Raw genomic sequence first — 15,654 nt, 5'->3', positions numbered from 1 at the left:
AAGCCGACTTCGGAGAGCTTTGCAGCCCAACACAGAGAGATGTAAAGCTGAGTGACCGTCTTCGTATCATTTCCCGCTCTTTTCCAACATTGACGAAGAAGTTCCTCCGCGTGGAAGGTTATGTTTTACCGGGTCCCAATACTTGAATGTTGCCAAGCCAAGAAGGGTGTTTGCGGATGCTTCGGAAACACGACAAACACCCTTAGCGCGCAAGCACGAACTCGAAAACTGGTGCAGATGGACGAGTAAGATTATGCAGATAAACCGATGTAAACAGGGGGCAATTGAGTCATCGTGGTCTAGGAAAAAGAAAACATGTTCACCATGTTGCCACTGTTTCTTGGTGTTGACCCTTTGTTGAAGTGACAAGGGGAGAATATGTCCCCACTTTCAATTAGCAAGCGGGCATTTACACTCCGTTGCGTTGACAGCGTCCGCCCCCCTTTTTTTTCCCCGCTTATGCAAAAACATGAAAAAAAGCCAATTTTACGCTGTGACGCGCATTTCTCTGCATCGCACGCAAAACGCGTCAAAGTCATCACCAACACCTCAATTGCCGTCAATCACTATAGTCCCAGTAGTATTCAAACGTATAACTACACGATAGAGACATAAGGTGTGTATTTCATGCTTCCGTAGCAGTCAATCTACCCATCGAGGCATTGCCAACCCAGCTAGTCACCTCATCCCCATACCATTCGACCAACAAAAGGTCTATTTTCGTCATGAGAGATCAAGATGACATTTGCTGAGGAACAGAAGAAGAGACCTGCTGTATGACTTTATATATCTACTCAGCATACGGTTTGTATGGCTCTGAGTAATATATAAGCATACCAAGGGGCTTGATACGGTTCTTCAGAGCAAATGCTTTGGCAGTCAACAGGATTAATGACTCTCCTGATAGCTCAGCTTGTTCACGATATTGAGCAAGAGTCTACTGCTGTATAGATTGTGCCCTGTTACTTACAGTTTGCCGCTGGTCAGTACATGTCCGTGGTTTATTATATCAGATACATCGAGAAAGACGCCGGGCGACGACGACGATACAATGGCGCCCAGAATATCGAATCTACAGCTATCGACGATCGCGATGATACTGCCATTCGAAGACCAAAAGACCCACGAGCTGGCAAGTATCGTTGGCTGTACCGAACGAACGATTCGACGACATAGATCACGACGTAATATCACTGGCGAAGTGCAGAGATATAAGAGGTGCCGCCAGAGTCGACAAAAGATGGAAATATGGCATCGTACAGAGCTTCTTGAACTACTGCAGTACCGCAGCGATCTATCTCTTGAAGAGATGCAAGATTTCCTATTTGAAGCCTTCGAGATCCAGATCAGTCGTTCTGCAATCAGTCGACAGTTAAACTCAGCTGGCTGGACGAACAAGAAGTCCAAGATTATTGCTGCTCAGCGAAGTGACGAACTACGATACGAGTACTTGTACCGTATACGACGATATCGCCCCGACCAGCTGGTATTCGTCGACGAATCCGGCGTCAATAAGGATACTGGGATACGGAGGACTGGATGGGCGCCGAAAGGGCTTGCTGCGTTTCGAACTGCAGAGATTGATCGGTTTCAGAACTCTCGCGTACAGATCCTGCCAGCCCTCACGTTGAGCGGTATCCTACACTTGACTACGTATTATGGTACGACTGACGGCGATGGGTTCTTTCGTTGGCTACAGGAGTGCCTTATCCCGAAATGTGGGCGTTTTCCAGAGCCAAACTCTGTCATCGTTATGGATAACCTCTCCTGCCATCGTATACCTGAAATCGAGGGTTTATGCCGGGTATCAGGTGTCCATCTCGAGTTTCTGCCTCCGTATTCACCAGACTTCAACCCCATCGAAGAGTACTTCGGCGATCTAAAGCGATACATCAGGAAGACGTATTCGAAGTGGAACAACGATGAGAATGACACTCGGGATTTCATGGAATATCTACGTGACTGCGCTATGGAGATTGGGTATCGTCTACCCCAGATCGAGGGCCATTTCCGCCATTCGTTCGTCAACTTTGATGGGACAGAGCATATATTTGACGATATCGAACTATAAAAGGGAGGATTTGCTGCCAATATTGAACATCAGCAAGCAATCCAAATTTTCATCGTGCGTTCGCGCGCAATAGATCTTAATCGTGTCGTCATATGATGGTCAATCATCAAATCCATGATTGTAGCCAACAAGATTGCCAAAAGGTTAGCCACAAGCGCACCAGAACACAAAAAATATACCGTCGTCCATTGTTTTCGTCGGTAGCTACGTATACATATCAATTTTGCCTGTATAACGGCTGAAACGCGTTGTTGATGCTTGTGACGATGATTTGTGATGATGACACGTCATCACGATCAGAGACTTCAACCATAGTCAGAGACTTCAACTGCCCCTAACCAGTATCGGGATGGACCGAAGTGTATTGTTTGCAGATCCAAAATAACAGTAATTCTATTGCTTTTATACGTATAGAGCGGCAGTGTTGAATCTACGGCTATGGGTAGACTTTTCCGTGGTTGAACACGTCATGCAAAAAAATCGCGCATACAGTCAAACTTCACACCACTCTTGCTGTATCACTCTTCTTCGTTATCCTCCTCCGAGTAATACGTCTCTGTTGACGACGTATCACTCGAGATTTCAATCTGATTGTCCTCATCGCCTTGCTCGATTTCGTCTTGTTCGATCTGTAACTGCGTGGGCAGCATCTGCGACGCTGACAGCAGTGGTGACGAAACGAAACCAAAGAGTTCCGAAACGCCTACAAAGTTAGCCATATTCGACAGTAAACAGCTCTATATACACTCACCACGTCGACCAACTTCAACTGGCGTACCACGGATCTCTTGCTCGATGGATTGACGTGGCACTAGGGCGTCGATATGTCGGGATGACCCCAACTCGCCTGAAACTAGCGCCGCAGAGTTTTCAACTGGCGCCGCCGCCGTCCCTCCTGGCAATCCAGCGTATATTCTTGTATAAACATCTCCTTCTGACTCTCGATGGTTTGAATGAAGTTCAGAGTGAGATACCACGTCGGAGAGGGCGTCAGACTGCCCTCCGTAGTAGGCGCTGTTGTCTATGAAGGATTTGATCGAGTTCCTGACATCTTCGGTAAGATCTTGAGTAAAACCCTGTTCAGTAAACCAAATATCTGGTAACTTGCGAATTGCCCGCAAGCTACTGTCTACTGATCGCAGTTTCTGTAGCTTCTTTCTGAACCCTTCGTCGACGTTATATCGCTTGCCGCGGACGGATATAAACCACTTGATGAAGCTGGCCACTTGATCTAGAGCTTTTCGAGGCGAATCCGGTACCACTGGCGAGGACGAACGAATCGGGAGTGCGATACTTGGTTGACGAGTGCTTGGAAGGTTCAATGGCGGAAGAGTTGGCAACGAATACTGTGAGATGTTCGCATATGGCCAATATGCCGGCGGCGGCGGCGCCGGCGGCGGCAGCTGTACGTATGGGTTAGGATATTGAAGATGACGATCTGGCGCCCCCGCGTTGCCGTATATATTGACGATGGCGTTGCTGTTGGCGTTGGTTAGGCCAGATCTTGACCCTGATGATGGAAGTGCGGCATTTTCAGCCTTCTCTTCCGTCATCACTGTCGTCTCCTGGTTATCATCAACCTCCACGATATTCTTACTTCTCTTGCCCTGGCGTTTCTGATCCTCTATAAACTGGTCGTGAAGAATCTCACCAAGCAGTTCTTTAGGTGGTTCCATATTGTCAACGCCAGCCTGTCCAGTCATAATAGCCTTCGCCCACTTCTCTATATGGTGAGATTTGATCTTGTAGTGCTTCTGGCCTAGTATATAGCACCAGTTGAACTTCTCGTCGCCCGAACTATTCTTACATCTCTGGTACTCTGGGCAGATGTGCGTACGGAGAAGTTGTCTGTGCATACCCTCCTTCCGACGCTCGACGTTTGCAGGATCGTTAGCCTCACGATCGATCGCCTCTTGCATGCCGGCTGAAACGCCTGCTCGGCCACCTTTTCGAGGCGTTCGTACGCCAGTCACTATACCACCAGAGATTGGTACGGCGCTGTATTGCCACTTGACGGTGAGGTGGACTTCACCCCTCTCTTCAGCTTGTTCAAGAGAGGGGACAATATCAACCCATGGAATACTTGGCCAAGTGACCCCTCCAGTAGACGGATAGACCCGAGTGAAGATTGGTGTTGGTTTAGATGCGTTGGTGGGCTTCCTCCAAGCAACGACAACAGCGATATTGGCCTTCTTCACAATATACGAGTGAGCCACTTCTGCCTCAAGTTGGGCGCCGCTGTCTGCCTCCCAGTCTCTACTATTCGCATCTAATACAGGAGCAATACTGAATCTGTTATACGCGATGCTCTCGATGGTTAGATCGAGAACAGGTAAACCGTTACCCTTGAGCGCTGGGCCACGGGTAACCTGGATTTGTAGCAGAGTTGGTTCCTCGTTACCCATATCGTCCTCCTCTTCAAATACATCGTGGAACGACATAAACGTATCATCAGCGCTATGGCGAGGGGCCGTAGGCGTATCGTCCGCAAATCGAGTGGTTTGACGAGGGGTTGGGTTAACTGGGGTCGAGTCTGGTCGAAACGGTGGCATCGACGAAGGCAGAGTACTTCGGAGCCGGATCGTATGCGGCGGATCCTTCTTTCGCTTCCTCTGCGTTGTCGTTGCTTTTTGGCGAGAGGACGCTTTTGGAGCTCTTCGTGATGACGGAGGGGCTATAAGTACACGCTTTCTTCGCGATGTAGACTCAGCCGCCACCAAATCATTAGTCTCGGGTCCAGCCTCGGCGACGATAACCTCCTCGGCGGCCTCCTCGGCGGCCTCTTCGGCGGCGGCAGCCCGGCGAGCCCTCTCGGCGGGCGTAACGATCCTGATCGACGGCGAGGCAGAGCGTTGAGGAGGATCTCTGGCGGCGTCCTGTGCCAGTTGTTGTATACGTCGTTGTTTCCGCGTACCGTTGGCGATGGGTGACGGACGATGCCCAGAAGGGTCATCATCCGCCTGCCGAGCCGCGCGGCGGCGTTTAGGAGGCATCACGATGCCCTCAGATAATGAGATTCAATAGAAATAGATCAATTGAAGCCATCAGAATAGGTCAATTGCCGTACTACGAATATCTACGTGGCGTTGGGCAAATTTTCATGTATATACAGGGATTATGCGTGCGTAATTTCGGCAAAAAGGGGGGGCGGACGCTGTCAACGCAACGGAGTGTAGTTGGTCAAAACTGAAAACTACCTACCTTCGCCCCAAGACAGACGCGTGAGGAGAGTTCATCGCGCCGCGCCATGATGCGTTCGTGGACACTTGGACCTTTATTCGCTCTTCAATCCAATATTCGAACTCATCTGAAACATTTGATTATTCAATCTGACTAACGATATCTATTGCACTATCACAGCGCGCCAGCCGATTCTGTCTGCAGCTCCACGACTGCAGCGCGACGCGTCCTGATTAGGCAGGATGGGGACGGAGCTCGTGCACCAGGCGCCCACGCCCAGGGAGCATATCGAGCAGCTGGCAAAGACAAAGAGCGTGTTCTCAGACTCTGAACTCGAGGACTTTGGGGATCTGGACCCTGCCCTCCGGCGTAAGCTGGAGTCCACTATTCTTCGAAGGACGAAGTCTCCCATCATCAGGTAGGTACATTTTCACAATGCAGCGAACTTCAACAACCGAGGTAGCTAATCCCTGACCCGGTAGCTTTTTGGAAGAATTCAAGGCCGACGCAGTCAATCGCCTTTGGGAGTTGGTCGAGTATGCAGACAATCAAGACTACAGCCAGGCGAAAGCGAAAGGGGAGGCTGCGGAGATCAAATTCGAAGTACATCCAGGCAGAATCCTTGTAAGATTCAACGACAATGGTCTCACACCCAAGAGCGTTGATGCCTTGTGCGATACCAGCTCTATCGTCGACACCGCCGACACAGCAGCAATACCCAGTCAGCTGCAGCACAAGTTTCTCTTCAAGCTTGCCTGGAAAATGCACTGGGAGTCAAATGGATATTCCTTCAGTTTCGTCCATCGTGACGGTGATCTCGGTACGGGCATGTTCTCACCAATCTGGGAAGAGGACGAACCCAGAGACGAACCTTTGGAACAAGAGACCAGTGGAGGTACTTGTATTACGCTCTTTCTACACAAGCATGATGACCCGCAGGCCGAATTGGAGCAGACATGTCATATTCTTAGGGAATTCGAGATTCTCCAGAACAGCACTTGCGAGCTTCTGCTGACTACCAAAGTGGAGAACTTTACTGTGTCTTCACATGATTCCGATGGAAACACCTTGGAGTCGACTACAATCACGCTTAAGCGGCACAAGGTTGAGGGACAAGACCTTTTCACCATAACTAGAAGCAAGTCTTCGGAGGAGGCAATAGTCGAGCGGGTCTTCATCCACGATATCACATTTTTCGACGCTCCATCGAAGATCGATGATGAGAGTACTGCTCTCGAGCAAACAGACGTTGTCATTGCGTTTGAACTGACACATGACCCACGAAGCGGACCTCAGCCCGTCTGGGGATGTCACCACGCGCGGTTGAAGTCTTTGGGCCTCAAGGTGCGTCAAGCATGACGAATAGCTGCTCCAAAGGACGGAGTGATAGGCAGGAGATGTTGAGCGCGCTGACTTTAATCTAGTTCCTGCTCCAAGCCGATTTTGATGTCCGTGACGGCATCCCAGCCCCAAGTAAGCGGAACCAGGCAATCCTCGATGCCATCGCCACCCACTTCGTCCACATTGTCGAAAGTTTCTCCAAGACATCGCTGGGCTATCATTGGGCTCGCTGGTTACCTCAAAAGGAGGACGCCGGCTCAGGCACCATGATCACACCAGCCCGCTTGCACAGTAAGATCAAGGATGTTTTGAATGACGCGGAAGTCTTCCGAACGAGGACGCCGGATGAATTCCAAACGCTCTCTGCCGTTCGACGGATACCTGACTTTTGGCTCGATGACAACGGTGACCCGCTGTTCCCGGATACCGATGACCCCGTCTATCCTGCGAAAGAATACGAAAACTCGGATCTGGATCTTCTCTCGTCTTACGGTCTTAAGTACATGACGTGGGACCACCTGCTGGCTCGTATCAAATTCGACATGCGAGGGGCAGGCCAGCATACCCCTCGTTGGTCGCCCAACAATCTCCTAACCAACGAGAAGTGGCGCTGCCTTGCTGTGAAAGCAATTCTTCACATCCATCACAATATCCCTCAAGAGGCCGCCAAGCGGCTGCGGAAGATGCCACTGATTCCACTATCCACAACGCAGATGGTTACGGCGGCAAAAGTCAAGCCGATTTATTTCCCATTTGACAACAAAGGTCTTGAGATACCCACGTCCCTTTCGCTCAATCTCGTCCTCAAGGATCTGAGCGGCGTCTCCAGTTTCGGTCCTGACGACCAGGACCGGCACACGTTGTTCAACAGACTTGGGGTGCAGATGGCAAACACGACTTTCGTACGGGACCGGATCCTCAGCTCACCAATGCATGAAGTGTTGAAGTCGGGGTCGTCGAAGAAGAATCGGGCCGTCGAACGATTGAGATACCTGTTTCTTTCTGATGAATGGAGTGTCGAGACTGAAGACCCGTCACTGGTGGCCGAGAATCTCGTTGTGCTGGATACCAAGAATCGCATACGAAGTCCAGCCGGCTCAGCCCATCATCGTACATATTTGAAGACAACCGACCCGTACGGACCCTGGGAGCTTCTCAAAGCTCCCTCGAGTGGCGAAGGCACTGAACTCGATGCCTCTTTCCTCCACGAAATGTATACGAAGGACGAGCCCGCTGCCAAAGAGGGCGGCGAGTCTTGGACTGCGTGGCTGCATCGCTACCTGAGCATCAGCACACACCTTCCACTAGTCGACCCGCAAAACACCGCAAAGCTCTCACCAGAGTTCGAACACGTGTACACGCACCATCCAGAAAGGTTCATCGGCGCGCTGCAGCGACACTGGCATCTCTGTGACGAGTGGTCGCCCAACCACGCGGCGTTTATCGAGAATCTACGAAATCGCGAGGTCATCTGCAACGACGGGAAGAAGTACCGCCTGTCAGAGACGTTCCTTCCACTTCCCGAGGTGAGGGAGAAGTTTTTGGAATATGTCGCTACCCCGTTTGCCGTGCTTGATCTCGACGAGGAGGTCACAGCATCTTCTTATTCTTTCAAATGGGGATTTTTGGTTCTGGAGCTACGCGTTAAGACCGGTGTCTTCGAAAGCATGGAGTTCTATCTTGATGTTCTTAGAAAGCTTTCGTCGCTTCCCAAGAGTGGCTTTGCGAAGCCGGACGCGGTTGGCGAAACAATCATACGGCTGTATGAGAAAATACAAGCTCTCTTCTTGTCGCTCAGCGGCAGCAGCTCAGAGCGGGCCAAAACAGAACGGTCCAAATTATGGTGGGTGCTAGTATCCGTGTTAAGACCACTGGAGATGAAGAAACTAAAGAACTTTACAGGCAAGAGTTCCAGAACAATCGTTTAGTCTGGGTGCCCGGGGAAAGCGGAGCTGATGAAGACATGCCGCGCTGGGCTACCCTCAAGGAATGCGTGTGGAAGGCCCCTCATCATATCCTTTCCAAGCACAATCTCGAGGAGCGCTACAGAACCCAGCTCGAAGGCGCGAACGAAAGGTTGGCAACTTTGGAACAGTTTTTCCAAACTACCCTCGGCATCGCGGATTGGAGCTTTGCCATTGACGACATGATCGTGGAGTTGTCTGAGCTTCGGCGGGCAGAATCTATCGAAGAAGATATTCGGGAGAGCAGCGCACTATACTGTTACAAGCGAATGGATGATATCCTAGGAAAAGGAACAACTCGGAAGGTAGAAGTAGAGCGGCTGAGGTTGGCACCATCTTTTCTTGGTTTGGCAGTGGATTTTACAGACGTGGCTGACAATTCTCGCAGAAAGACTTTCACAGACGAACAGCTCATCTATGTGCGAGACAAGCGCACCGGCCGTAGCATGTGGCTCACGTCTGGCTATTGCTTTTGGTCCTTCGGCACGATTAGTCCCCTGAACCACATATCAATCAACTCGATGTATCCAGATTTCAACACCTTATTCGTCAAATTCCTGGGGGTTCACCAGCCTGACTTCGACATGGTTTACAAATTTCTCCTATCGTCGAGTAAACTGACTTCCGCCACTCTCTCAAACGTCAAAGCAGCTATGTTGGCGCTCAACACGTATGGAGACTTCCGAGGACGTCACAGCACCCTGGATCCTGCGCCTCTTTTGAAGGAGAAGATTTTCCCGGTCCGACACCCGGACGGCAAGGTGACTCTTGAGCCTATCACAACCGAGTTCTTCATCATGGACAGGAAGAATTTCGGATTGAAGTTCGCGTCGAAGGTAAAGCTGCTCGATTTTACTGTGGAAGAAACCCAGGCCCTCGAAGCCGTGTTTGTATGGCTTCGCATGGGCGATCGCTATCTGTCTTTCTTCGTTCGCGACCAGGACCTTCTCCTGGATGTCTATTCTTCAAGCCCTGTGCAACCATACCGGGATATAAAGCGTCGGGCGTATGCGTTGTGCCGGTGAGTACCCCCATGAATGCTGACGCGATGATGTGCAAACCTCTAATGTCTTTCAAGAATTGCTGCGCACTGTCGTAGCCCACGCTGGGCTGCGGGTAAGCGAAAGATGTACCAAGACCTGACGAACTTGGAAACCTACGAGACAGATGGAATTTGTCGGCAATTGTCCATTCTCCAAGACGGACAGACCCACTACTCCGAGATCGAGAAAAGTGATGGCATCTTCTGGGCAGACAATGACACGTTGTACGTTCCGCGTGATCCGGCTCGACAGGATGTCTGCTATCACATGAACCTCCCGAAGCAGGTGTTCGCTTGGATGATGAGAGATCCCTCAACTGGAAGACTCACTTTGAGTGGATTCGCGGTGGACCGGAAGATCCAGCTCGTCGCTGCTGTCATCAACATGTCGGAGTCAAGTGTGCCTATGGCCTTAGTCGCAGCAGACATTGACGAGATCGATTGGCGAGAGGTGGACAACGAGAGGGTGGCGACCACGCCCGAAGCCGAAGTACCGCACTATTTTGAGATGCCCACGACACCCACAAAGAGCAGGAGTCCAACACCCGGCCTGCCGAACGCAGCTGAACCAACTGAGGAGGCAGCCAACACGCCAGAGGCATCTACGACACCCACAAAGCGCAAAAGCTCATCACCTGAGCCGCCGAATGCAGCTGAGCCAGCTCAGGAGACCGTCGTCGCGCAATCAGACGTTGTGCTCCCCAGCATCGAAAATTCCGATACGCCGAAACGTGCGAAGTTGGCAATGGTGAAAGTGGAAGAGTTCGATTTCCGAATGCCTTCACCGGACCCGAAACCAAAATCTATCTCGTCACCTATCAAAACCTCATTACCCGTAGTGCCTGCAGGCCAAGGCTTCACCTTCAGGATACAGACCCCGCCAACTGTCACTCGTCTGCTTCAGCCCCCACCGGATGAGGACTATGGGGGGGTGAGGTATGTGGTAGGCAAAGAAATGGAAAATTAAGGTTGAAATTCAGGCAGAGACTTGGAAGCTTGGCATTCTCCTTTTCTAAGTCGAAGATGAGAATTTTCACCTCATATCGAGCCAGATGCTAGACCTCCTCAGAAGGAATTAAGACGCATGATGGCGTCGCAATCATCATTTCATCTCGCCATTTGGCAGTCGCAGATGTGGTATTGAATTGTATTTTTTTAGTCATTCACACAAGCCAAAGGCATGAATCTTGAGAGACGAAGTCAATTCGAATACTATTTGCATCCGCTAATTCCAGCAGCGAACTATGTACATTTGAAGAAAACCGTCTTGCTCGTGCATCCACCGAGACAACGTCCAACACCAATCTTCCCCGTCAGCGACGCTCGCTGATATCAAGCACGATTGAGTGCTATGAACATTTAGCAATCAGGAGTGGCGGCGGCTGCAGCAGCCTTGGCAGTGGTGGCGCTGCCGGCAGAAGCAGCGTTGCTGCCGCCAGCAACGGTGGCAATTTTGTCGCCGCTGGATCCGTTGGCGCTGCCGCGGGTGGTACCACCAGGGATGACGTCAGGGCCGGGAATGACATTGTAGGAGGTAGAAGAGCCCCAGAGACTGAAGTTGACGGCGGCATCGGCCTGCTTGTAGACGCCGGGGATGGCAACGCCAGTGCCGGGCATGCTGGTGGCGGAGTTGCCGGTGACCTCGAGCTGGGCGCAGGCGTAGTAGAACTCAGCCTGACCGTCGTGGGCGCCGTGAAGGCCGATGTGCTCACCGCGGACCAAGTACTGTCCGTTGGGAATGGTGGAGGGAACGACAACGTTGACGTTGTCCTCGCCGTAGCTGCACCAGGCGGTGGTGCGGAGGGAGGCGGCGTCGCCGGCCTTGCAGAGCAGGGACTGGCTGACCTTGTACCACTGGCTGCCCTTGTCGGTCTTGGCGTCGGTGACGGGGCTCATGTAGACCTGGGTAGGGCCGGGGTGGAGCATGCCGGTGCCGCCGAAGGCCTGCTTGAGGCCGACCTTGTCGCCGGCCTTGACCTTCATGACGGAGGCGGCGCCGGTGGATCCCTTGTTGCAGGTGAAGTCGGCATCGGTGGGGGCAATGGATCCGGAGGGGATGTTCTTGAACTTGGTGGGCATGTAGGTGTTCTGGTGCTTGCGGATGTAGGTGTTGTCGCCACCCTGCTGAGCACCGTTGATCAGGAGCTTGTCGAAGGTGTAGTGAGCGGAGGAGAGGCCGAGAAGGGCGGAAAGAACGACGGTGGTCTTCATTTTGATGGTTGGTAAGAGGTGAAGTGTAAAGATTGAAGCGACTTCAAGTCGAATGAGTGAATGGTAGAATCAAAGAATGGAATGAGAAACAAAGAGTGTCTGGAAGCTGATGTCGAGCTGAGTTGATCACAAGCCTCTAGACGGACGGATGTGGTGCTGTTTAAATACACAGTCAATGAAGGCCAACAGCTTTAACTCTAAGAGTTAATTTGACAGCTTGAACGCCCTTGACCCATCTAGATCTCGCAATATTGTCTAAAGTGAACCCACGAATTCCCGTTTTCATCAATCGCCTTCGCTCGCTGACCCTAATGTGCGCGAGATAGATTGGACGCAGGACCCATGTTCTGGTCCAATACAATCAGCCCAGAGTACGGCTTACTCCAATCCCATTGGTGTGTATATCAGCGACGAGCTTTGTCTATCTAAACGCTGACCAGGCCGCCAGCTTTTTCGAGGCCGCTGTCTGTGGGGTAGCACGGGGACTCCCCCTGAAACTCTTCGCCCCCTAGTCACCTCGTGTTCTAGGCTTCCCATCGGCGCATAGAACAGGATCAAGTTCATTTCTCAAAGATCATCTGATCCTCGTAGTTGAGTCCCGATTATTTGGTTGTCTGCGTGGACAACGTTTAAACGTTTCGTTCAACAAGAAATGGAGCGGTTATTGGGCCGTGCCTATATGGACTGCCTCGGTCTCGCTGCCAGTATTCACATCAGCAAATCAGGATGAACTCTGTCATCTTCTGGTAAGTCCTTGACAACATCAATCAGTTTTCAACTCTCATGGTATCCCATTCAGCACTATTGGTAGAGCTCCTTCCGCGCGGGCCATGGAAATAAGCCGCCGGGCATTAAATTGGCAACTTTTCGATGGTCAGAGGCCCTTCAAGCGCCCGCTTTAGTCTCAGCGGGATGTTTTTGCCTGCCAAGCGGCTGCTTGCCGGTAACCCCTGTTTGGGCTCGGCGTTCACCATGACCAACACTTGAATCATCCACCCAGATCCATACGCATTTGGTGGGCCGTGAATGGTATTGATAATCGCTGCATCATTCCACCAGTAATTGACCTGGTAATGGCGTCTTGAGCCTTCAACTTCTGGCGGTAAATAAAGTGAGGCTTCCTGTCATCATGAAGGCTGCTAGAGAGTGACTCCGGCGAGTAGCACTGGACTATAGCATAAGCTGTGTTTGCTAAATGGAAAAGTAACAAAGCAATTCTCACTTCCCTCAAGCAAGACAAACGGGTGATAATTTTCGTGCCAACATGAGGTATCTAGACCCGGATTCAGGCATTGCTGCTCCTGTGCGTCATCAAAAGACAACGCGCCGACAAGAGTTCCCGAACAAATGAATCTCGGACAGATCAAACACCTCTCGTCTTGGCGACTAGACTATTTTGGCACAAACATGGACTCCTTAATTACCTGTAGGGTGAGATGCGAGAGCCCTGTATTATCGAAGTGGCGGCTGGACAGTGGACCGATAGCACGGTTACAGACTAATAAACGTGGCGTATTCGGAGAAAGAACCGAACTACGAACCGGTCGTAAAGTTCGGGACGAGCCGTGTCTGACTACGCCAAAGTAGGGGGTATCTGAGATTTCTGATCCCTGGAGCTGCAAATGTTATGCTCCTGCGTATTGTCCGAGCTGGAGCTTGAATGTGCCCTGGGCATATTGGTGATAATGGCAAAATGTGCGAACGTGAAAACTGAATGTGCTTCAACACAGAGCATTACTCGCTCGAGTTCTCATCTTTCTGGTATAAGGGTAGATCGGAAGCAGATGTACGGCGATCTTAGAAGTGAAAGGCATGCTCTGGGTGCTACGACCAGGGTGTACTAGAGACTGGCTCCATTGCTGAGGGGGCAACTCTTACCGAACAGGGCTACTGAAAATTTCCTCTGGATGGAAAGGAACTGATGAACCAAAACAAAGTGATTCGCGTGACAGGTGGGCCTCCTCTACAAGCGCGTCTGAAGTTCGGACAACGTCCCATTTGGGGTGTTTACCATCTGAAGAAGCTACTGTCGCGGGCACAGACGCTAAGGTCTGTTCGTGACTTCACCCTATTTTGACTAGGGATGCTATGCGGCGTGAAAAGGCATCCTGAACACTCGGTAAACATATTGAAGGAATTAGAGCGTTAAAACTGCACACGAAAGGTTTTCAAGGTGAGATCATGCCCAAAGGGAATCTCACCACCCAGGCCGCTTTAGTGTGGATAATGAACCTGTAATAGAGCTACGTCTTAGTTTTCGACGGTCTAACTCGGTGCGCACGACACTGGTACTGTCTCTTAGTCGGGACGGGAAGCGTATTCGTAACTCGGGGTCGTCTCCAGTTGACGAAAGTTCTGATGCACCCAACCAGTGACCCCCACCTTGATGCCAAAGCCATGAATACGGGAAGGTTTGCGTGGCCATAGTTTAGTCTGCTTGGTCGCGGAGGACGAAATTGCCATTGAACTTCGGGGGCTTTGGGGGTGACGAGTTAGGCGTTGCGCCCACTGAATGGGCCCAGTTATGCTAGTCTGCGACTCACTGGAATTCATTGCATTGAAATCATGTACCTGCCGGCGCGACAAGAAGACATTATTCGAGATCTCATGATCATGAAGGCCGATCAAACACGAGGCCATTGTCTTTTCTTAATCTTGCGAAGACCAATGGATGACAGTATGCCACAGAGCTTTTCATGGAAGCTATTATACTCAAGAAGATGTCTTTGACCACAGCGATGTCGATTGATGAAAGGAAGCCGAGCACGAGTCCTGAATTGAACCGGGCTGTAGATACTAATAGGGGTAAATTTGAGACTTTTACAGCGCACCTCGTCCCAGCGTCTCCTGTCAGGGTCTCGGGCGAGCCTAGAAGATACTAGAAGAAAGGTGGGAGGAAAAAGGATCAGACGATCGGGTCAATTCGTGTCGATGGAACCCCGATCATTCAATCCTTGGTTCGGTTCATGTTCCCATATCAAAACACTTGATGGATGACAATGCCGAAGAAGGTAGTAAGATGTATCGAATGTACAGGAGGCCGAATCGCCCATGACCCGTGCGACCACTAGAGAGTCAGTCTCTTTGAACATGAAACCCTACAGAGGACCATGACGGAGATCGTGTTCGTCTCTGGGACGTTCTTGGGTCTACCGGGATGCCGTACATGAATCCGTGGCCCGCCTCAACATCCACGTTATTGAAGGGGCGTTGGGACTGGGATGACGAGGTTCAAATGTGAACATGATATGGAGCTACCTAGTGCGTCTCTCGAGCCGAAGCCTGGGCAACCGAAGTTCCGATGCCCTCGGGATGACTCCTTGAAAACCTTTCCTACATGGATGCGGTTGGCTCATGGCTACAGGCCAGGCACGAAGGTGCGTCGTTTGTTCTGATCCAGTGTATCCCAGGCTCTGTGCTCTGCCTCTGCACCAGCTTGCAAAAGAAGCTTCAATTTACGCCATACATCATCATGTTATGCACTAAATAGTAAGCTCACAAGATGAGACGAACAATTAAGATTGATGTTTTAGCTGAAGGAGGAGTAAGCTGTGTGTATGACAATGGATTTGCGTCTGGGTGACGAGGGCTGGGGAACATCAAAGTAGATGCCTGGTGCCCTAGGACTGGATTCAGGGGGAGAGGGTCGCCAGTGACAGCCCACTCAAGGATACGCACCGTGACTGCCATACTACGCGTCCCCGGAAATCTGTCAATGATAGGTACGTACATCCTACACTAAAACGCCATATAAAATCTAGAAATCTCTTGGCGTTTTTCCAGTCCCGCCTCTCCTCACTACGCATCCTCTATAGCTACCCATCAATGTCATCTTTGAGAATCAT

General features: G+C 51.0%; 3 protein-coding genes across 3 annotated transcripts; 2 read left to right on the top strand and 1 right to left on the bottom strand.

Annotated features, from left to right (window-relative positions):
* Positions 1–1,240: 1,240 nt before the first annotated feature.
* CGCS363_v001596 (uncharacterized protein) lies at positions 1,241–2,071 on the top strand (the record flags this gene model as incomplete). Its single annotated transcript, XM_036633445.1, has 1 exon — positions 1,241–2,071. One exon carries the CDS (start codon positions 1,241–1,243, stop codon positions 2,069–2,071), a length of 831 nt encoding a protein of 276 aa, XP_036501323.1.
* A 3,422-nt stretch (positions 2,072–5,493) lies between these two features.
* On the top strand, positions 5,494–10,625 carry CGCS363_v001595 (uncharacterized protein; the record flags this gene model as incomplete). Its single annotated transcript, XM_036633444.1, has 7 exons — positions 5,494–5,669; positions 5,734–6,595; positions 6,676–8,435; positions 8,495–8,881; positions 8,945–9,577; positions 9,635–10,534; positions 10,622–10,625. The coding sequence occupies 7 exons, from the start codon at positions 5,494–5,496 to the stop codon at positions 10,623–10,625; spliced, it is 4,722 nt and encodes a 1,573-aa protein (XP_036501324.1).
* Positions 10,626–10,957: 332 nt separating this feature from the next.
* On the bottom strand, positions 10,958–11,809 carry eglD-12 (putative endo-beta-1,4-glucanase D; the record flags this gene model as incomplete). Its single annotated transcript, XM_036633443.1, has 1 exon — positions 10,958–11,809. The coding sequence occupies one exon, from the start codon at positions 11,807–11,809 to the stop codon at positions 10,958–10,960; it is 852 nt and encodes a 283-aa protein (XP_036501325.1).
* Between the last annotated feature and the right edge of the window lie 3,845 nt (positions 11,810–15,654).

Source organism: Colletotrichum siamense, assembly GCF_013390195.1.
Source record: "Colletotrichum siamense strain Cg363 chromosome Unknown KSG_Cg363_contig01, whole genome shotgun sequence".
NCBI lineage: Eukaryota > Fungi > Ascomycota > Sordariomycetes > Glomerellales > Glomerellaceae > Colletotrichum > Colletotrichum siamense.
Note: the sequence above shows the minus strand (reverse complement) of the source record. Positions and strands in the feature narration are given on the sequence as shown.